The 23,047-nt window shown below is 37.7% G+C and overlaps 2 protein-coding genes across 2 annotated transcripts; both read right to left on the bottom strand.

Moving 5' to 3' along the window:
* Positions 1–1,196: 1,196 nt before the first annotated feature.
* Positions 1,197–6,505, bottom strand: LOC128474018 (keratin, type II cytoskeletal cochleal-like). The gene is made up of 9 exons (XM_053456258.1): positions 6,033–6,505; positions 5,237–5,445; positions 4,984–5,044; positions 4,801–4,896; positions 4,376–4,540; positions 4,135–4,260; positions 3,248–3,468; positions 2,908–2,936; positions 1,197–1,980 (listed from the first exon to the last, which is right to left on the bottom strand). The coding sequence occupies exons 1-9, from the start codon at positions 6,453–6,455 to the stop codon at positions 1,832–1,834; spliced, it is 1,479 nt and encodes a 492-aa protein (XP_053312233.1). The 5' UTR covers positions 6,456–6,505; the 3' UTR covers positions 1,197–1,831.
* A 9,181-nt stretch (positions 6,506–15,686) lies between these two features.
* On the bottom strand, positions 15,687–22,713 carry LOC128474021 (keratin, type II cytoskeletal cochleal-like). Its single transcript, XM_053456261.1, has 9 exons — positions 22,259–22,713; positions 21,415–21,623; positions 21,193–21,253; positions 18,620–18,715; positions 18,117–18,281; positions 17,620–17,745; positions 17,115–17,335; positions 16,735–16,769; positions 15,687–16,531 (listed from the first exon to the last, which is right to left on the bottom strand). Exons 1-9 carry the CDS (start codon positions 22,676–22,678, stop codon positions 16,413–16,415), a joined length of 1,452 nt encoding a protein of 483 aa, XP_053312236.1. The 5' UTR covers positions 22,679–22,713; the 3' UTR covers positions 15,687–16,412.
* Between the last annotated feature and the right edge of the window lie 334 nt (positions 22,714–23,047).

Genomic DNA, 23,047 nt, shown 5'->3' with positions numbered 1-23,047 from the left:
ATCAGTGTGTTTTCTGCTATTTCAGGTATTCTGAATAAAATATATATATATATTGATCCAAAGGCTCTTATAAGAGCCACCCATTTAATATTAACCCCTTCATTGCCATTGATCACTGCATAAACAGTGATCTTGCACAGTGGCAATTGTTTTGGGGGTTTTTATTTTTTTTTTTACATTTTTTTTTACTATTTTTTATTTTTTACATTTTTTTAGGTTTTTTTATTAGAGCCATTAACCCTTTCCTTTCCCACTATTTTTGCTGCAATTGTTACCATGCAGCGGTATACGGCTGAGGAGGCATGTTCCAAATGTGGCCCTTTTGCCCCCAAACAATCTGACAAACCCATGCATGTGGGGTATCAATGTACTCAGGAGATGTTGCTGAACACATATCGGGGTGTTGTGTGACAGCAACATATACCAGGAGCTGTAATTTCACACCTGAAGTACAAAGTATGTGAAAAAAACACCAAAAACAATTACTATCACAAACTTTGACAAGGGTTGGTGGTAGGATTAGTGCATGGAAAGGGTTAAACTATCAGCATCTAAAATACCCTAGGGTGTCTAGTTTTCAAAAATATATGGTTTGGTGGGGTAAATTTAATTTGCTGGCTTCAAAGATGCCCCAAATACCACATAGAGACAGAATTACCAGATTCAGAGAAAAATGGTTTTGAATTAGCAAAACGCTACTTGTACTTATTGCCCCATAACGTGTAGAAGAAAGCAAAAAAACATAAAAACATTGGGTATTTCTAAACTCGGGACAAATAGTAGAATCTATTTAGCAGGTTTTTTCAGTAGTTTTTTTATGATGAATAAAAGATTTTTCAAATAAAAGTGAGAAAATTTGTTTTTTTTTTTCAATTTTTCTTCATATTTTATTATTTTTATTATAGGAAATTACATCATATGAAAAAAATTATGGTGTCTGAAGAAAGCCCTTCTTGTCCTGAAAAAAACAATATATAACTTGTGTGGGTTTAGTAAATGGGTTAAGAGAAAATTACAGCTAAACACAAACACCGCAGAAACGATAAAACAGCCATTGTCACGAAGGGTACAAAAAATAGAATCAGCCTTTGTCACGAAGGGGTTAAAACAAATTTTGTTAAGATGCAGTGACCTCTACTTTTAAACCAAGTAAATGATCAGACTATTATAAATTATTTTGAAATAATTCCACTCAATTTAGACGTTGCAATGTGTGCATTAGTTTATTGACAAGCAGTTACATTTTCAACATGCAAGGTAGCAAAGACTTTATAAATAAGCAAATCTGGGTAAACAGAATTAAAGTTTGCTAGGAAAAATATTTTTTTAAAACGATCTGTCACATCGAAGTTAATATCATAATTCAATTGTGTGCTGAATACCATCTCTTTAGTGTGTTGAAATTATTTTAATATTCTACTCTAAATCATACCAATAAATCCATCCCAGTTCTGCCATCACAGGTGCCTCCTCCAAAGTCATAGCTCAGATATCTCATGCAAATTTCCCATTTCCCCATCTCTCTGTGAACAGAGCTTTGCTTTCCTACTGTCAGCCAAAGCAGGACTTTGTTACATACTTTTGCACATTGCATCAGATTGCACATGGCCCTCTCTATCAGTTTCATCAGAACAAAGGAAAATGGCAGACATCATTTTATCCCCAAAAGCCCAAGAAGGGTACTTTCTACTAAGGGGTAAGATTTAGGATTGATAACAAGGAATGTGACAGTTCATTTTTAAGCAATATAGCAGAAGTATTTAATTGGACAGATGAGAGAAAATAGAAAATGTGTTCACCCAGGCCTCTTACTACAATCTACATCTCTATATTAGCAGTGGTGTCCGTGGCCAGAGCTGTGTTTGGTTTTGGAGGCATGGCTGTAGCTTGAGCTGAATCCTCCTTTATGGTGATGGCCACTTGCTCCGTGGGACACTCCTCTTGAAGAGTGCTTTCCTCCAGTGCTGGAGTGCACCACAGCTAAAAATAAATAAAAACACAGTCAGTAAACATATGAAATGACAAACAAAGGTTTGGTCCTGAGTGTCACAGTTTTTACACCAATTACATAGTGAACGTGGAAATCCTCAATAGTCAAGAGCTGGTGCCTTCATATTCTGCTCTGATTTAATGTTATACCGATGTTTTCTTACTGGTATTCTATAGCTGAAATCCCCGCTTGAATACATGCGAGTTAACTCTATGCAAAGTAATGATTTTGATAAACACTAGATATTTTGCTGCCCATAGCAAGTCAAAAATAATATTTTCATGGGATATTAAAAGGTAACTATATGAACAGTCTCTGCATCAGTTCATTTTTAGACAAAAATCCCCAGGCGTGGAGATATTCAGTCATGTTTGGCCTTTACAATGAGGCAAGTTTGAGCTTTGGTGCTTTTCTCTCTGCTGTCACACTGACTGCTATCTAGGGCATATCACCCAAACAGAAGCAATGTGCAACATCTAAAATAGGGCTACCCAACCTACTGCTTTATATTCAGCTAGAAAAATAAGCAGTCTAGATGATCCTGATGTTGCCTATTTGCCATCAAATTACATATTTTGTTTGTGTATAGATTACAAAAATATGTTTATTTTTTTTTCTTCTTTTTTACCCAATTATGTCCCATTTACCCAATAAAAAGGTAGTTTGTAATCCTTGATATAGCATATTGCTAACACAGCTCTCCCTAAAACAAACTGGAACTCTCTGGTCATTTTGGCATGTTGTGTAAGCTCATTTACTCTTTTGTAAAATAAAACAATACATATAACAAAATATTATAAAATATAAAATAATCTAATATAGAATAATATAAAGTATTATAACAAAATATGATATAATAACACAGTATTAAATCCATACACTATAAATGAAGTAGTCATAAATATAAACACACTTACATATGTTAACATGACCATCTGAAGCCAATCTGAAACAAAATAAAACTCTAGTTATTAAAAGTATTAGCAATACAGTACTGTAATATTTGCCACATTTTTATTATCAATGAGCTATATTTAATTGAGATTTTAAACAAAAAAAATGTTTTCCATATAATTGCAAAAGAACAAACAAAAAATCAATATATTTTAAAGTCTATGAAAGTAATGTTCACTAATGCAAATTCCACTCTTTTCTTTCTCTTGGTCCTTTCCAAAAACTTTAAGTATAAATATTTAAAATATACAGTTATAATGTTTTTTTTTGTTTGCTTTTTTTTTTTTTTTTTTTTTTACTTACCTGCCCTCTTCACCTTCCAGCATCTTCCTGTAGGTGGCGATCTCAATATCCAGAGCCAGCTTCACGTTCATCAGCTCCTGGTATTCTCTCAGTTGGCGAGCCATGTCCTGCTTGGCCTTCTGCAGAGCAGCTTCCAGCTCAGAGAGTTTGTTCTTGGCATCTCTGACAGCGGCTTCTCCGCGTTCTTCAGCCTCAGTTATAGCTGCTTCCAGTGCGGCACGCTGTCAAAACACATAGCACTTACTAGATAGACTTATGTGAGTTTGATACACTCTAATGTCACAGTTGTACAACTAAAGTATCAGTAACATTTTGTAAAAATATCTTTGTCAGTATTGAACAATTTATATATATATTGTGAGGTAGGTCTGGGATCGCCCCTCGCTGAGGTCAAGGGACAAGCGATGTCTTCATTCAATCCAGGCACACAGCAGTAAATTCGTGCAATCTGACACAGGGTCAGGTTTATTAGAAAGGTTGCAGGGACAAAAGAAATATAACAGTAACAAAAGAAACACCTTGCCTGTCCGGCACTTACTATACATAGGATGTCCCTCACTACCAGCTGGAGAGCTTCTCTCTGCCAACTTAACATAACATAACATAACATAATATGTCCAGCAACCTTTACTCACAGGTCTCTTCCACAGACAGGCTTTCTGTGTCCTCAGTCAGAGAGAGCTACCTGCCCTCCTGGCTTCCCTCTAATTCACTTAATTAATCACCTAGCAGGTGGAAGTCTCAGGTGTTACTCCACATAGGAAAGGAATCTAGGAGAAACATACCTCCCTTCCACCACCAATCCTACATGACTGTCACAATATATATATATATATATAAAGGTATTTTAAGGAAAAGGGATTTAATTTGTTATTTTTATAATTTACCTGAGCCTTTGCATTGTCTATTTCTGCCTTCAGCCTCTGAATTGTTCTGTTTAGTTCACAGATTTCGTTTCTGCTGTTCTGCAGATCATTCCCGTTTCTTCCGGCAGCCATGCGCAAATCTTCAAACTGTAAAAAATAATAAAAATATTACGAACCATTTTGCTATGAGAAATTGATTTTTGATTATTTTTTGAGATATTTAGTTTGAAATCTTTTTAAGCTTGTATGCAGAGGGACTCACCCGTGACTGGTACATGGCTTCTGCTTCAGCTCTGCTCCTGTTAGCGATCGCCTCATATTGAGCTCTGACTTCAGAAATGATTCCATCCAGGTCAAGATCACGGCTGTTATCCATGGACACAACCACAGAGGTGTCTGAGATCTGTGCCTGAAGCTGGGCAATTTCCTGAAGGGAAAAATCAGTACTTAAAAAAGTGCCTTAAAATATCTAAAGTAAAAATTTTGATAAAATTATAAATAAAATAGTATCAATCCTTATAATCACCTTTTACAAGGTGAAAACTATGGGGATGTGAATGGTTGAACTTGAAGAATTGTGTCTCTTTAAACTTCAGTTATTATATTATTCAGAAATGCTTAGAATAATGATCAACATATAGTATCAGTAAAATAAAGGTGGGACAAAACCATAAAAATTCTATTTACTGCATCAAACAGAGTTCTCAGGAAGTTGATCTCCTCAGTCAGGGAATCAGCCTTTGCTTGTAATTCAGCTTTGTTCATAAATGCAGCATCTACGTCCTGAAGGAAAGGAAACATTAATCAATTTAGTGTTTATTACTAATCTAGAAATATATACTGTTCAACATATATTTCTTTTACTCATACCCTTTTCAGTCCAACAAATTCATTCTCAGCAGCTGTTCGTCTGTTGACTTCTTCTTCATATCTGTCATATTAAGACAACATTTAGATTATTAAACTTTATTTTAAAGTAGTCTCAATGGTCTTTGTTTCTTATAATAATGAAATATTTCATAATTTCATTTTATATCTCTTTATTTGAATCATTCCTGAAATACCGCACTTTATATATTGGAATTATTGTATATGAATGTCAATGAATGAATGAAACTCCTACCGTCTCCTTGTTTCTTCTACATTTTGCTCCATGCTGTTCCTTTCTGCTTCCAGGCGAGATTTCTCACATGTCAAACTCTCCAGCTGCCTTCGGAGGTTACTGATAAAAGCCTCAAAAAGAGGTTCAATCTGACACCTGGCAGTTTTCTGTTCTTGGAGAAGAGCCCACTTAGTCTCCAGCATCTTGTTCTGCTGCTCCAAGAAGCGAACCTGCAGAAAGAAGACAGAAAAATTAAAACAACATATTACCCACAACTTATGGGGGCACACAATATGTCTAGTGTGATGTTTAAAGATAAAAGTAGACTGATAGGCACTTCTTAACATAAATGGTTGTAAAATGGAAAACATCCAATACTAAATACAGACATTGAAGCTCCAGGCAACCCCTCTAAGATTAGTTGTCCACATACAGATTATTTTATTTTATTATTCAGTTTTCTTTACTACAGTCTAGTTTACTGTTTAAAAAGAATCTTTATATTACTCATACAACATTCAACATGTAAGTTATTTTGATTCATGCATTCTTAATCCCAAAGTATTCTTGTATTCAATGTGTACATCCCAATGTATTTTTAAACTATTGTGTACTACTTCAAAACAAATTATTTCTACTGATAAATATAACAGACTAGGAGAGGTCTGGGCATGAGTTTATAATTGTGCATTGCATCTAAAGATATCTTAAAATCTGTTGAACTTTACTACAATTCTAGCATAACATATAAAATGTTATTTGTTCCTTAAAACATTTTCTTTGACACTCTTTTTTAAGGTAATGTTTTTGTAGTTACCTTGTCAATGAAGGAGGCAAATTTATCATTGAGTCCCCTAATTTGGTTCTTCTCTTCAGTTCTTACTCTTTGGATGCTTGGGTCAATCTCCAAGTTGAGAGGTGCCAGAAGGCCTTGGTTCACAGTTACTGAGGTGATACCTCCTGAGCATCCTCCAAATCCAGAGCCCATTCCACCAGTACCATGTCCAGATCCATGTCCACTTTTTCCTGAATGGAAGCTTCCAAATGAGATCTTATGTCCCTTGGATCCGATACTGTGGGCGCTTCTGCTGCTGAAGCAATGCTGTGTCTTGTGTCCATGAGCTTCAGGTTTGGAGTGGTGGGAGAAGGTGCTGTGTGCACTGACATGTTTAGGTAAAGCTACTGAACAGGAGCTGAAGTGCTTGTGTCCAGAGGTGCTGAAGCTGGAGTGATGAGACATGATGGCTTTTCTCAGGAAAGAGATACAAAACTAAACAGATCAGATTTGGAGTTCCTTCCAGGCTGTTGTGGAACTGATGGTTTGTACTGCGCTTTTATACTAAAAGTTTGTGTCATCTTTTTATATGACCCTGTTATTATCTCCCATGACTCTTGTTTGGTGCAATCATTTCTTCTTTGTTTCATCGGAAATAAAACAGTAACCCACCTACTGTATCAAAGCGAGTACACATTTATGACTGGCTACTATTTTACAATAAAACATAGGTTATATAGTTATAATTTGTGGGTGGGGTTGAATGACAAAAACTGTTTTTCATTTGTAACCACACACAACATGTCAAAAATAAAAGCATGAAACATTTTATGTTAAAAAATAAAACAATCATTTAAATTCATCACCCTGTTTTAGGTTTCAAGTCATTTTTGTTGCAAAAGATCTGAGTCATTTTTCTATGCTAAGACTGATTATTAACTAGAACGGCATATATGTAAGGTTAGCTATACAAGTTATCCTAAGCCATCAATGAGCAATTATCAATGATTTTTTTTTTTAAAAAAAAGGTTTTTAATTTCAGATTGAAGAAGACACTGTTTTCTGTTCTAATGTATCAATATTTTTAAACATTATTCTTTAAAGCATTTTTTTGCCGAAGGACCTGGTACTATATTCTGCCACATTAAGCGTACCCGTGCTAAATCCCTGGGGATTTCTTGGGTCAAACATTTTCGGCCCCAATTGGGTCTTCTAGCTTGTTTCAGTGCTACTAAGCATTCTCATAGTAGCTTATAGCTGTATGGGAACTGGAAGAAACGGTTTCTCCTTAAAAAGTATATATATATATATATATATGTATATATATGTATATATATATACACATATATATATATATATATATATATAACAGCAGGTGTACAATGTTCTATGAACACTTTGCTAGCAGAGGGAACCCCTCTAGTGTTGTCACTCTGATGTCACAAATGTTCCCCCTGTTTCAAAAGAGATCCCTTGGGTCTGGAAAAAAGGGATCTCTAGTTATGGCGCACTGCTTCCTTATAGAGTTATAAAGAAATATAAAAAAAATGTAGACAGAAAAACATATTTGCAAAGTTCTAAGAAAAAACAAATAAAATAATCAAGTGTAAAAAGATAAAAGCACAAACATAATCACCTGTACCAACCCATACCCTTCTCTTAAAAAAAATAAAAACCCTGTAAAAATACTGCCTCTCACTACAAAAAAAATACACATTTCAAAATGGGCCCTGTAGCTTTTAGTTATTCATAAAGTTTCATATGGTCTCATTGAGCATCCATCTCATGTTAGCCCTTGGTTGTTAAATGTATTTTTGCCAAACAGCACTGACCAAGTTATTCTACTTCCACCTTTTCTCTTGATCCAGTTTCTGTATTATCTTCGGGAGACTATAGACTAGCATTCCTTATTGTCATCACACAATCTCTATCCTTGCCAGGATCAGGAGGAACAAAGCATGTTCCAAATGCAGGACTTTTCTGCAATCTCAAACCTCTAGGTATTAGGTTATTTCCTATGTAGTGCTCTAAAAAAGTGACCTCCCACCATTTTTTGAGCTCTTTCTCCGCTAATTTTTCTAATTTATTAAATAAATTAGGTGATGTGTGATTTTCATTACTTTGAGTAAATAAAAGATTCATTTTATTTATTTACTCAAAGTAGAAAAATTAGCGGAGAAAGAGCTCAAAAAAATGGTGGGAGGTCACTTTTTTAGAGCACTACATAGGAAATAACCTAATACCTAGAGGTTTGAGATTGTAGAAAAGTCCTGCATTTGGAACAGATAATGAAATTTTCATGAAAAAATGGAACAGTATTCTAGATCAATGTTCGACGGAATTAATGAAAGCACTGGTATTATATCAAAAAGAGAATTTAAACTCCATAGAGGAAGAAATAAAACAGACAGAGGAACAAAGCATGTGTAGGATCTCTTCTCGAAGGTAACGGATATTCAATCCAACCCATTTTAACGCATTATGAAGTTGGCGAGTTGAAACTGAAAAATCTGAGTAAACTTAGTGTTTTGCATTTACTTTCTTTCTTTTTTTGCATAATGTTTGATTGATTTTTGACTGAAGAAACATGTTTATTTGGAGGTCTGTGACAGGGACTGCACATATTGAACGTCCATCTCCCTTGCCCTCAACTATAATTGCGCTGGGACAGGTGCCGTGTGGAGAAAACTTGTTTTGAAACTTATTACGGTATGTAAAAAAAGATGGCACTGAGCTCAACAGTACTTAACAGCAACTTGATGTTATGTGAGTAGACAAGTTACTATGTGGGGTTGACTTAGTCATCTGCTGTTAAGTGGCTACAAGGTAAGCCAAATTACTTTTGAAACTCACCTGGCAACTTCAACCTTAGTAAATTGATCTGCTTGTTTAATTTTGAATCTGCAGCGGTAAGTATGTGTAACTTAACTTGGAGACAGCTGCCAATTAACTTAACCTTAGTCAGGGGTGATTGGTCATATTAATTTTACACACTAAAGGGTACTGAAACATCACAGGACAAAAAACATGTGCACATAGTAAACGGCCTGACTCACCCTAACATAAGAATAATATATATAGTATATATAAAATTTGTTTTTTTGGGAAACAATACAATTAAAACATCCACTCATTTTAAACTCATGAATATCAATAGTTGTGACCACTGTAAGAGTCACTGCAGAATATTCCCAAATATTAATTATTAATGATACAAAGGAACTGTATGGATCCTTCTAAAATGGCAGGCTACCAAGATAAAATATGATTTCCTTAAAAAAAAAGTTATCCTAACTCACCTAATGAAGTGTTATAGAGATGGTTAATTTATCTAAATGTGATATTGAGGTAACACTGTTCCATTAGTGGTAGATTTCAATGAATAATACAGACATATCAGTAGAATAAGAAACATGGGTTTAATTGGATTTAAACACTTTATAACCAGAGAAACCAGAGTCGTATGAGGAGTGCCTAATTCAAGATTGATGCTAATAGATTGTTACCTTATTTTTAAGAGCTTAAAAATTTCACTTTGGGAAATAAAAGTTTATTTGCAAAGTAACTAGTGTCAAACATGAAGCTCTGGTTATCTTTTTTTTTTTTGACACAGGTTTTTTTATGCAATAAACAGTTATCTTCTCCTCTTCTTCTGCTTTATTTTGGAGATCTTCCATTGCTGTTTTGTAAAGAGATCAGTGCTAAAATCTGACCCCCCAAAAAAGGGCTAAATAGGTTTGCATAAGGTGAATTGGAATTTGTCTTGAAAGAAAGCACAACTATTGTATTACATACAGAAAGCACGTTTGGTTTTAGAAAATTATAATTGGAGCACAGAACTCTATTAAAAGACTTTTTGGACATGATTTGCTGTATTTTACTTACTGGACATAAGCAGGGGCCCCAGGTGGAAGCCCCTCCAGAGATGGAGTATACACTGCTGGAGATGCAGGGACAGTTGGGGAGATCATGGATTTCCCTTTAACCAGCCCAAAATCAAGGGAGCAGGAGGTCTATTCATACAGACCACCGTATCCTATTTCTCTAAAATGTGTGCCGGTTACTGATGCTGAGCGCTGGGATATGACATCACCTGGAAGGAAGCCATGTCCACTGCCCTTACTCACCCGGATCAGAAGGCAGACAAACCCAGAAGAGGGCGAAGAAGAAGAGGAAGAGGAGCCGCAAGAAAGTGAACAGAACTGATGGAAATGTAGGGAGACATGAAAACACATGAGTAAATATGAGAGAGAGCGTGTGAGTGAGAATATGATGGGAGTTATAGTGTACCTCTATCAGTGCCTGGCTCAGTATAAATTGATTGGCAGTAAGGGTTCCCACAATCAGTAACTGGCTCAGAATAAAATGATGGGAGTTATGGTGTACTGATGTCAGTGACTGGCTCAGTATATAGTGATGGGAGTAATGCTGTACCACCATCAATGTCTGACTTCATATATAGTGATGAGAGATATGCTTTACCACCATCAATGTCTGGCTCAGTATATAGTGATGGGAGTTATGCTGTGCCACTGCCCATGTCTGACTCAGTATACAATGATGGGAGTTAAGGTGTACCACCATTAATGTTGGGCTCAGTATATAGTGAACATGAATGTGGCTTTGATGAAGCATTGATACATATACAGAGTTGGAGGCTCCAAGGCAGAGGATGTAAATCCATTTACCTTTGCAGAATAGACTGAGTGATCACTTTGGACCTGTGTTTTTTTGGAGTTTTGTTATTATAGAAAGAATTATCTGCTCAGTAAATATTATTTATGAAATACATTTTTAATTTTAAAGTGTGGGGGTGTCACATATAGAATTAACCCCAGGTGCAAAATACTTTATTTAAGCCACTGTGCCCTCTGTCGCTGTGCCAAAAAGATTTTTTACCTTTAAATGGAACTCACACCTTCACCCAAGATGGTCTAGGGTGAAGGGATGGGCCCCCTGTCTCAGAAGACCCATCAACCCCCCTGAGCTTCCATGACCCCTCTGCAGACTCAATTCTTCGCTCAAGACAGTCCAAGGTATAGGGATGGGTCCCCACGGGAGTCATGGCAGATCAGGGAGTGATATGGCCGCAATGCAGTGGCGTCGGCAGGGGGGGGCCAGAGGGGGCCATGGCCCCCCTACATTATGCTGTGCCCCCCAGTGTGCCCCCCCAATTGAAATGCGATGCCGCTTTGACCCGGCCCACCGCCGGGAGACTGGGACATTTCCCGGTGTGCCGGCAGATTGAGCTGAAATTGCAGCCGATGCGGCTGACAGTTTCAAAGCGGTTTTAAAACCGAAGCGGTTTTAAAACCGCTTCGGTTTTACAGCCGCTTTGAAACTGTCAGCCGCATCGGCTGCAATTTCAGCTCAGACAGTTTCAAAGCGGCTGTAAAACCGCTTCGGTTTTAAAACCGCTTCGGTTTTAAAACCGCTTTGAAACTGTCAGCCGCATCGGCTGCAATTTCAGCTCAGACAGTTTCAAAGCGGTTGTAAAACCGAAGCGGTTTTAAAACCGAAGCGGTTTTACAGCCGCTTTGAAACTGTCTGAGCTGAAATTGCAGCCGATGCGGCTGACAGTTTCAAAGCGGTTTTAAAACCGAAGCGGTTTTAAAACCGAAACAAACTGTCAGCAGCCGGCCGTTTAATGGCTTGCCAATCGCTGAGGCTCTTCGTCCCGCCCATTTGAAGATGCACCGTGATGCTCAAGGGGACGGGCACTTTCGGAACTGATGCTCTATGACAGGGAGCACGCGGTAGGAGAGCAAGAGCAGCGGTGTTAAGGCGGAAAAACGAAGACTTCAAAAAAGTAATTATTTCATTTTATAAAAATAGTTGAGGGTCTTCAAATGTCATTTGAAATTAAAAGGAGAACCCCCATTAAATATGTTTGGGTTAAAAATGCCATTATTTAATATTTGTGTTATTTGCTCTAAGTCAGAGCAAGGAGCAGTGCACTAGAGCAAGTACACCAGATCTCACTGGAGGTGGCACATTAACAAGGGGGGGGGCTGCCTTGGGAAAATAAAATACATAAAGATGGTGGCTGGCAGGCTGGGGACATAATTACACATCAGGGGGGGTTAATACACATTTGTATGGGGGCCATTATAATAACCATTACAAGGGGTTGGTGCATCAATACACAAGGGAGGGGGGCAGGCTTGGGGCATCAAATAAATCAATACACAAGGGAGGGGGGCTGGCTGGGGGCATCAAATAAATCAATACACAAGGGAGGGGGGCTGGCTGGGGGCATCAAATAAATCAATACACAAGGGTGTATAGCAAAAATGCACAAAGGAGGGTGGCTGGGGGGGCACAAATACACAAGGGGCAATACACACAAACAGAGCAATGTGGAAAGCATTTTTATACTAGTAGTAGTATATACTTAATAATATTAGTAGGTTATCCCATCCTGATGTGGGGGTCCATGTGGCAGCAGAGCCTGCCCTGGGGTATGTGTTTGGGTGTCAGTGTGGCAGACCCTGTCCTGATATGTGTTTGGTCATCTGTTTCCTGGCACTTTACTTGCTGTAGAGGGTTAAATAGAACTTTGTAATTTGTATTTATCCAGATTTTGTGGTCACTTCAGAGGACAAAACTTTCTAGGCCTAGAAATCAGTGAGAGGAAAAGTAAAGGTTTTGTGTTATTTACTCTTATTTCAGTCTGAATATATTATTAAAAGGAAACGTAGATGTTGGTTCAGAGTTTGTGAAACTCAGTTCTTGATTTCATTATACAGGACGCTATTCCCCTTTGGTTTCACAGGCCTTCTCAGACCAAGTGCTACTCAGTTTAGTTATATGCAGCTGCATGCATTGTGTTATCTGTAATGAGGTGTTCATTTGTTCATTTGGTGACGCAGTGCTAAGATGGTTGTGATGCATTAATGCATTAATATTGTTAAGAATAATGCTATCACTGTTTTGTTGCGCTGAATAAAACTGGACTTTTTCATCTAAAATTTTTTGCAGTAGCAAATGTTTGATTCCATTATGTCTAATCTTAATTTATTTGGGCCTTTTAACTTTTTTGATTTCTGGGATTTTAATAATGTGATAAAAATGATTTATAGTTGTTTGGATGTCAAATAGTGTGTATAATTCTGTTGATCTGTATCTGCTATGTTTCCATACATTATTTATGTATACATGCAAATACAGGGTTTTTTTTGTCTAATTCAGTTGCATGTGTTGTTTCCATGTGTTGTTTATTTGATCTATACCTGAACTACAGGGTGTAAGTAAAAGAGCGGTATGGTTTAGTGAATGAGGGGACAAAGGGACTCTGGGGATGATTACAGGAGAGTGGACCTCTCACTGTCACGGTGCAGGACTGACTCTCACTGTCTTCTCCCGATCTGCAGTCAGTGTGGCAAATATATTTTTTTCGGTGTGGTAGCGGAGGGAGTGATTGCATGCAAGGGAGCGCTGAGCAGGACCCAAGGAAATGCTTGGGTAGGGTCCAATTTTTTCACTATAAAATATATTGGCAACAGGGTCTAATGTTTATATATATGTATATATATGTATTGGCAGCAGGGGCTAATATTTATTTATATATTGGCAGCAGGGTCTAATATTTATATATTGACAGCAGGGTTTAATATTTATATATATTGGCAGCAGGGGCTAATATTAATATATATCGGAAGCCGGGACTAATAATATATACCGGCAGCAGGGTCTAATATTAATATATATCAGCAGCAGGAGCTAATATTAATATATATCGGAAGCAGGGGGTAATAAGTGCATATTATGTAGTTAAAAATGCACGTCTAACGTGTATATATATATATATATATATATATATATATAGTGTATATGTACCATTTTAGAATTGGCCCCCCTACTTTGGTCCCTGGCCCCCCATGTGCCCCCCCTAAATATGAAAGCTGGAGACGCCACTGCCGCAATGGGGGGTCTAGGATGAGGTTCAGGGGTAATGGGCCTTCCAGTTGGTGTCTAAAATGCCTATCATAGCCCTGAGATGCCACAACCCCCCACAGCGCCATGCTTTCAGATGGAATGGGATGGGTACCCAATGGTTTGATGGCAGCTCATTTGAGTGATGTGCCCAGAAAATCGCTTGAGAGCCCTTCACCAACTGAGGCTTTCCAAGAGGAATCTGAAGTTGTTGTCCTACGGAAATGTCATCACCCCCTTGCATACCAATTCTTTTACTGGATTGTCTGGGGTGAAAGGATATATCGTTTAGAGGAGAGGAGGGTGGCATCTCTAGTTGTGTGGACGGGCCTCAAAGGGGTGTTGAGATAAAATCATCTTTACTGGTGTGAATGGATGCGTATGGGTCTTAAAGATGAAGACCTATGACCACATGAACCCATAGATATTCACTGTATTCAGGACAATTTAGCCCATTTACTCTGGGGACCCAGCTCTTTGCTCCTTCTGTAAATTGTAGGCCAAAACATTAGCCAAGTCAATCTAATGTTCTTCTCCTGTAAGTTTAGGGTAAACATTTATGTTTATTATAGTTGGTGAATTCGTATTTGGTAAAACATTTCTATTTGAGAAGACCTTTTTTGTGTCAAAATCTTAATGTGCTTTTGTACTTCCTAGTTTTTGTTCTTGTTTATAGTGACAGTAAATATATTATTTTGTTTTTCAGATTGAGTTTCTGTATTTATATATTTATGTATTTAATATTACTTGTGCAATATTGATGTATTTTGCAATTGCTGCCCATTTAATGATAATTATATTTTTGTAATGTTTTATGCAAACAACTAATTCATTTTTTTACACTGTTTAAAAAATATATTTTTTTATTACTACAAATGCCGAAAAATTTGAAATGTGAGGGTGTAACCACAAGGGTGGGCTTAACCAGGAAGAGACCTGGTCATCATAGTGCATGGTTAAGGGAGGAGAATTGCCATTAAGAGCCCATGACTTTTTGTTGCCTGGAGCCCTGAAGGGTTTCAGTCAACCTCTAAACATAAGTGTTTGATTTTGCGCAAATCACTTTTTTATTATTAATTTATTTATAAACCAGTTCATTCGTGTTTTGTTTTGGAACGTTGCTATAATTTTTTAGATAATGATAATAATCGAAATACAGCTACTAAGAAAAAATATGTTTTGAAAACACTTAAAACACGCTACTTATCAACCTCATTATTCATAAAAACTTAGGGTGTAGTGAGGCTAACCTGCAGTTTGTTTTGTTAATATATTCCTTTTTTTTAATTATTTCACCAAACTAAAGATTCTGTTTTGTATTTCATGTTGTTTTATCCAAATGTCTTTTAAGTCTCAGTTAATGCTACCAGCTCCTTTTTTTATTTAAAGAGAATTGAAAGGAGAAATTTGGCACCAAGACGGGTGTTTTAGGTACAGAGGGATGTTGGAGCAGAAAAGGCTTTCTGGTAGAGACCTATGCTCAAGCGAAGGGTATTGTAATTTTAGGATTTTCTGAAGTGCTGACGATCTTAAATGACATTAAAATAGCCATAGTTTTTTCCCAATAAAAAATCAATTCGTAGAGAACTATACAGGTATTGAAATAAAGCAGGATCTTACCAAGTCTAGTCTTTTAATTATGCTAGAGTTATATCACATATATATTGATATGGAAGCAGCACAATTCGTGGTGTACTGATTTGCTAAATGGAGTGAGATAGCCCCCAATATAGGCTTTGTAAACATGGCTGGTATCAAGTATTTAGATATGCCGCTTTTAATAGTCTTTAATTGTGCAAATAAAGTGTTAATTGTTGTTAGCATGAAACTAGTAGTTTATTGAAGTGGCAAAAAAAAATTAGTACACATGTACATCAGGTAGGATATTAAAAATTTTCTACATAGCTGACATGAAAAATCCAAGCAAATTCAAATTATAAACCTCATGTTTGGGATGCTTTTGTTAAGCAAGGTTTTGGTTTAATTTTGCTTTCTTAACAGCATTGTGATATTTCTTCAAACCATGGATAAAGTGATGTTTGAAGAAAATTAAAAATGTCCATTATAGGAAATTAATAAAAAAATAATTAATGAAGTCCAGAAACGCTGTGTACCAATCTCTATGCAATATGTCTTTTTTTCAGAGGGCACCCAGCAGCTGTTAACTATACTCCTATGACATTCAGTGTTTGGTTTATGAGATTCATGGACATTGTAGTTTAACAACAGATGAAGTTACTATGTGGGAAGGGTTTCTTGGGTGGCTTCAGATAATGACATATATATTCAAACTATTAGGAAAGGAACATGGAAACATAAATTAGCATAATCTGAAAGTAAACTAGAAGCTGCAGATTTAGTCTTGAATACCAACTAAATTAATCAAAGAATGTACTGTTACTTCTATTGAGTGCCAAACTGTCCACATCGCATGCACACAGCGAGCTTAACTACTTGGTTATGAGAAATAGCATTCACTAACACATTCTAGCAAGGGTGTCCATGGCCAGAGCTATATTTTCCCATCGAGATACTTCCAGAGCTAAATCCGCCTTTGTGGTGTCTGCTACCTCTGTGTGATCCTCCAGAACTGGAGTGCAGTACAGCTAGGGAGAAGAACAGTCACATATTTGTTATGAAGCATTTTAACATGGATATTTCCACAATATGTGTTTTTAGGTCAGTGTTTTCTTTCTCCTTCACTCTTATTCATTCATGTTTATTCTGTTTTAATGTCAAAAATAATGCATAGAATAAATAAATATCTATATATATATATATATATATATATATATATTATAATACTTACAAATGCTAACAGAGCCACTTCCCTCACCAGCCAACCTGTAAAAAGAAGATGTACTTTTGCAGTTACCAATGTACTATTCTTTTCTTTCTAGTGAAATAAATATGTCATGGTGCGGCTGTTATAATAGTTTATACTTGTAATTAAAATTGGGAGTTAAAAAGCGTGGAGAATTAGGAGACATGGACCCTACCTGTACTGTTATTGCAATGCTATACCTTTTTATTATATGTGGGGGATCAAAATTAATTTCAATTAACTCGCAGAAACACACACATGTTATATAGCAATGGATGGAGGCTGCTTTGCAAGTTGCAGCAAAGAAACATAACCTTAGTTGTGCCACTTAGTGAATAGACTCTATTAATGTCACATGTATCTACCTGCACTCCTCTCCTTCCAGCATCTTCCTGTAGGTGGCGATCTCAATATCCAGAGCCAGTTTCACATTCATCAGCTCCTGGTATTCTCTCAGTTGCCGAGCCATGTCCTGCTTGGCCTTCTGCAGAGCAGCTTCCAGCTCAGAGAGTTTGTTCTTGGCATCTCTGACAGCGGCTTCTCCGCGTTCCTCTGCCTCATTTATAGCGCCTTCCAGTTTAGCTCTCTGTTGAAAGGCAAAAATATACATCGTACTTATTGAGGAAAATGTGGAATTTCTGACATAGCAGTCATACCTGAGAAATTTTGGTTATGTTATCCAAGAGGACTCCGTATATGCCAAGGAAGGGCAGAACAGGTCTTAGGCCATGGGTGGAAGTAGACACACAATGTGGACGTTGGAAGTTAAACTCTCTACTTCCACATAGAGCTTAAAAGTACTGTTCCCCCCAGTTCCCATTTATGATAATGTAGTTGATTCATGAAAATTGTACTACAAACCAAATTTACCTGTTCTTTTACGCTTTCAATTTCTCCTTTGAGTCTTTGGATCACCCTGTTAAGCTCAGCAATCTCATGCTTAGTATTACGAAGATCATCTCCATGTCTGCCTGCAGTCATGCGTAGCTCCTCGTACTACAGAGAAAATATTAATAGAGTATGTAATAATATGTTTTTAAGCTCAAAGTGGGTTTCAGTAAAGGTCACTCATACATTTTGTAATAAACTGATGTAAAGCTAGAGAAGCTGTGTAGTTAATTAATTAATTAATGGTATTGCAATCATTTTTGATGTATCTGTTAGTAAAACACCACCTCCCTCCTAAGGTCCTACTTGGGCTGATGAAGACAGGCATTTTTCCTTGGGGTTCCATAAATTGAAATAATTCTAACCCAGTTCATTTCTTGTAAAGTTATTACAAATGTATGCATATGTCTTTCTATAGAGTTGTCTTTGCTTCATCTACATTAAAATGTATATGGTGAATCTCTTTCTATGCAACTCACTCTTGATTGGTAGAGGGACTCTGCTTCAGCTCTGCTCTTGTTAGCGATCTCCTCGTATTGAGCTTTGACTTCAGCAATAATTCCATCCAGGTCCAGATCCCGGCTGTTATCCATGGACACAACCACAGAGGTGTCTGAGATCTGAGCCTGAAGCTGGGCAATTTCCTGCACAATAACACACTCTTTTAATATAACATTGAGATAACCTGTTACTCTTGCTGTATCCTACATTATCATATCATTAATCTACAAGGAACTTATGAGGATGGCACAAAAGGGCATTTTTGTTTGTTAAGAAGAGTAGTGAATACTTACACATGTGACTTAGATGTGACTTAATGACAAATATACCCAAATGACTTGTGACATTTTAAACATATGTCAAGTAGCATTTTAAAACAAGAATAATAGGAAACAATTTTTGTCTGTGTCCTACATATAACATTGCTTTAAACAATATAAATTACTTGATTGTTACAATAATTTGTTATGAAACTATGTACCGCGTCAAATAGAGCTCTTAGGAAGTTGATCTCATCTGTTAGCGAATCCACTTTAGCTTGGAGTTCAGCTTTGTTCATGAAAGCAGCATCTACGTCCTATACAGAGGGTACGAATATGTTAGTTTATTTCATATGAAGCACTGGAATATTATTATCATTATTTATTGATTTACTTAGCCCCATGATATTCTACAACAGGACATAACAAGTAGTGTGTCACATAACAATTTGGAATTACAGAAAGAAAAGATGAGCACGGCTTTGCCCACATGAGATCTAAACTGTTTAGACTGCTGCCTATGCCCCAAATCAAATTATAGAATAATAGAAATATATGCATTTATGTATATCAAAAATCTAAATGTTACCTCAATCCAATGTCTTTTACTGAAGGCCCATGAAAAGCTAGGATTTCAGATGTATTATTACCGTATTTGCTCGATTATAAGACGACCCTGATTATAAGACGACCCCCAAATCTTAATATTAATTTAGGAAAAAAAGAAAAAGCCTGAATATAAGACGACCCTATAGGAAAAAAGTTTTACCAGTAAATGTTAATTCATTTAAACATTTTTTTTAATAAAAGCTATGCTTGAGAAAAATATTTTGGTTTTATTTCCTTCTATTTTCCAACCTGCCCCCCAGTTATGCACATCTGCCCCAGAAGTGCCTTATACCCCCTATATGCCACTGTGCCCCATGATATGCCTTTTAACCCTCTAAATGCCACTGTGCCCCATGATATGCCTTTTAACCCTATATGCCACTGTGCTCCATGATATGCCTTTTAACCCTATATGCCACTCTGGCACTTAGAGGGTTAAAAGGCATATTATGGGGAAGAGTGGCATATAGGGAGGTTTAAGGCATTTCAGGAGGCAGAGTGGCATTAAAGGGGTTAAAAGGCATTTCACAGAGCACTCTGCCTCCAGAAATGCCTTACACTCCCCATTTAACACTCCCTCCTCCAAACTTACCGGTGCTTCTGAGTTGGGGGGGGCGCATAACACAGGAGGGTCCAGGTCCCCTGCATCTGAGCCCCAGGTGCTTAATCCGGGCAGCATGTAGAGCTCCACGCGAATAGCGTAGAGCTCTACACGCTGCCTGGACTAAGCACTGGGGACTCAGAAGCACCGGTAAATTGGAGGGGGGGGCATAACACAGGAGGATGCAGGTCCCCTGCATCCTCCTGTGTTATGCCCCCCCTCCAACTTACCGGTGCATCTGAGTCCCCGGTGCTTAGTCCGGGCAGCGTGTAGAGTTCTATGCGATTGTATCGTGTAGAGCTCTACGCGATTGTATCGTGTAGAGCTCTACGCGATTGTATCGCGTAGAGCTCTACACACAGCCCGGACTAAGCACCGGTAAATTATGTCGGGGGTTAACACAGGAGGATCCAGGTCCCCTGCATCTGGGTCCCCAGTGCTTAGTCCGGGAAGCGTGTAGAGCTCTACACGCAGCCCGGACTAAGCACCGGGGACTCAGAAGCACCGGTAAGTTGGAGGGGGGGGGTTAACACAGGAGGATCCAGGTCCCCTGCATCGCTGCGGGGGATCTGGATCTTAGTCTCATAATCAGACCTATTTGAGGTCTGATTATAAGACGACCCTGATTATAAGACGAGGGTTATTTTTCAGAGCATTTGCTCTGGAAAAAACCTCGTCTTATAATCGAGCAAATACGGTATTAAGATTATAGATGTAAACAGCTTTGGAGCTCACGCACTTTTGGATATATATATATATATATATTGTGACAGTGTAAACCCCAGGGAGATGATTAGCATGGCATCTGGGTACAGCTGCTATGCAGATTATACATATGGGTCCCTGAGGTGGAGTAATTGGAGAGCAGGGTGGGCCAATGCTCCATTCCCCCATTTTGTGGAAATCCCATGCCAGGTTTTCCAGGAGGCAAGAAGTCTGCAGGATCCGGTCCGGGATTCCTATGAGGCCGGCATCAGGCACAGGTGCTTGGCATTAAAAACCCCTGGAGCCTGATATTCAGGGAGACTGTTGGGGGAAGAGGAAGTTTCCCTGCGCTCCCAGGGCAAGGAGAGGCCCTGAACAACACCATCCCTGAGCCAAGTGAGGCAATACCTGCCTGGACTCTTTTGTGTGCTGTCTGGAGGAGGTTTTCCAGAGTCTGGCGTAGCTGGGTCTGGCTGGGAGGTTGAGGTAGTGGGTGATTGGGCTGGTCAGTCTGCACCAACATAGTTCAGGTAGAGAGGCTCCAATTGGGAGCTAGGTTTTCTAGGTTAAGCAATTAAAATAAAGTGCTGTTCAAAGCTGGTGTTCCTGACTCTGATTGCCCTAGAGGACTGTGCTTTGGACCCCTAAAAGTGACATGTATGGCCCTCATGCAACAGGTTTTGTCACAATATATATATATATATATGTATATTTCTCTCAGTACAATTCATATGGGTAAAGTTGGGGGTCCATGCAATTGTCATTCCTTAGTATAAAATGTCTATGGATGAATTAAAATTAATCTTATTAATTGCCGTGGCCACTTGGCTTGGATCATCTATGAAAATTAGTCTAATATTGGTATGTATCTTTACTTACTCTCTTAAGGCTAACAAATTCATTCTCAGCCGCAGTGCGTCGGTTTAGTTCTTCTTCGTATCTATTGAATTGAAGTTAAAATTAATGTAAATGATACCCATTTTAATGAGTTGTCTTTCACTAATGTCAAGAAGAAAATTTGGTGACACAACATAGTTTCATGAAATATAAAATTGAATGTGTTACATTAATACTGAGTGCATATTATTATTAGTGCCTTACTTTCCCTTGAATTCCTCAACTGCGTCTTCCATACTCCTCCTTTCTGCTTCAAGACGAGCTCTATCACATCCCAGACTCTCTAGCTGTCTGCGGAGGTTGCTGATGAAAGCCTCAAATAAAGGTTCAATCTGACACCTGGCAGTTTTTTGATCTTGGAGAAGAGACCATTTAGTCTCCAACATTTTGTTCTGCTGCTCCAAAAATCTTACCTAAAATGCAATAAATCATATTGTCACCTGTGTAAATATTTACAGGCCCCAGATAAATCTTTTTTATGGCAGGCAACTTGGCCCTTGTTACCAGTCTTTGTTTGCTGTGCTCCCCCCTTGCCAGATTAGATAGATGGATAGATAGATAGATAGATAGATAGATAGATAGATAGATAGACAGACAATAGTCTGAATTTATTGGCTTATTGTTTGTGTGATAGAATATTCCATATTTGGACAGATTTTGTAAAGTTAGTTGAAATCTAGTTCTATGATAAATATGTGTGATAAATTCGACATTTTTGGAAGAAATACCCACATTTGAATTAACATACCTTATAGTAAAAATCAGGGTAATGTATTGTTAAAGTCACAAAGTGTATCATTATTATTTATTACGCAGCACTGTGCATTGGTAAATAGGACATTATAGAACAACATGGACTTGCAGGCAAAACATTTTAGGTGGTCAAACAAGCTTACATTTTAGAAGAATATCCTACACTCTAAAGCTCCATACATATTTGGAGGCGCATCAACATTCTTGCACATACCAATGGCAGAGGTTACAAATGTCATGGCTTTACTCCATTATTTCCCTCGCCCAATAGAAAGTGCGGTTTTGATTATCTCACCTTGTCGATGAAGGAAGCAAATTTGTTATTAAGGCCTTTGATTTGTTCTTTTTCATCTGTCCTCACTCTTTGGATGTTTGGGTCAATCTCCAGATTGAGAGGGGCCAGGAGACTTTGGTTCACGGTAACTGAGGTGATGCCTGGAGAGCATACCGATCCTCCAAAACCAGAGCCACCAAATCCATGACCAATACTAGATCCATATCCATGTCCACTTCTCGCTGGATAGCAACTTGCAACTGACATCTTATGCCCTCCTGATCCACCACTGTACACACTTTTGCTACCAAAACTTGGAAATGCTTTGTGGTTCTTTGTAGTGAAATAACTAACGCTGTGTTTGCTCAGAGCTGGTAAACAAGCTGAAGAAGAACTGAAATTCTTGTGTCCAGAACTGCCATGAGTGGATTGATGGGCCATGTTGCTTCAGATAAAGAAGGAAAGATCCAATTTTTTAGTTGTGGCTTTAGCTTTTGAGAACTTCCTCTGAGAACATAACAAAACCTACCCCTTTATATATTTGTATAGGACTGGGTTTGGCTACTTTGATGTATAATAAGACCCTTTAATTACTTCTTATGAGCTTGGATTCTTGACATTATTATAGCACAGTGTTTACGGTTTAATAGATAGTAAAGCTTCAACACACCTAAAATATTTAAGATGAAAAGCAATTTATGTATTTTTTAACTATAAAGCATCCTTTGAGCTTTAACTCCAAAATACTGGTTTCAGAATAATAAAATTCATCATTTTCAAAATAGGTCATCATCATACTTTTATGACAAT

Source organism: Spea bombifrons, chromosome 2, assembly GCF_027358695.1.
Source record: "Spea bombifrons isolate aSpeBom1 chromosome 2, aSpeBom1.2.pri, whole genome shotgun sequence".
NCBI lineage: Eukaryota > Metazoa > Chordata > Amphibia > Anura > Pelobatidae > Spea > Spea bombifrons.
This window is presented reverse-complemented; position numbering and strand designations above follow the sequence as displayed.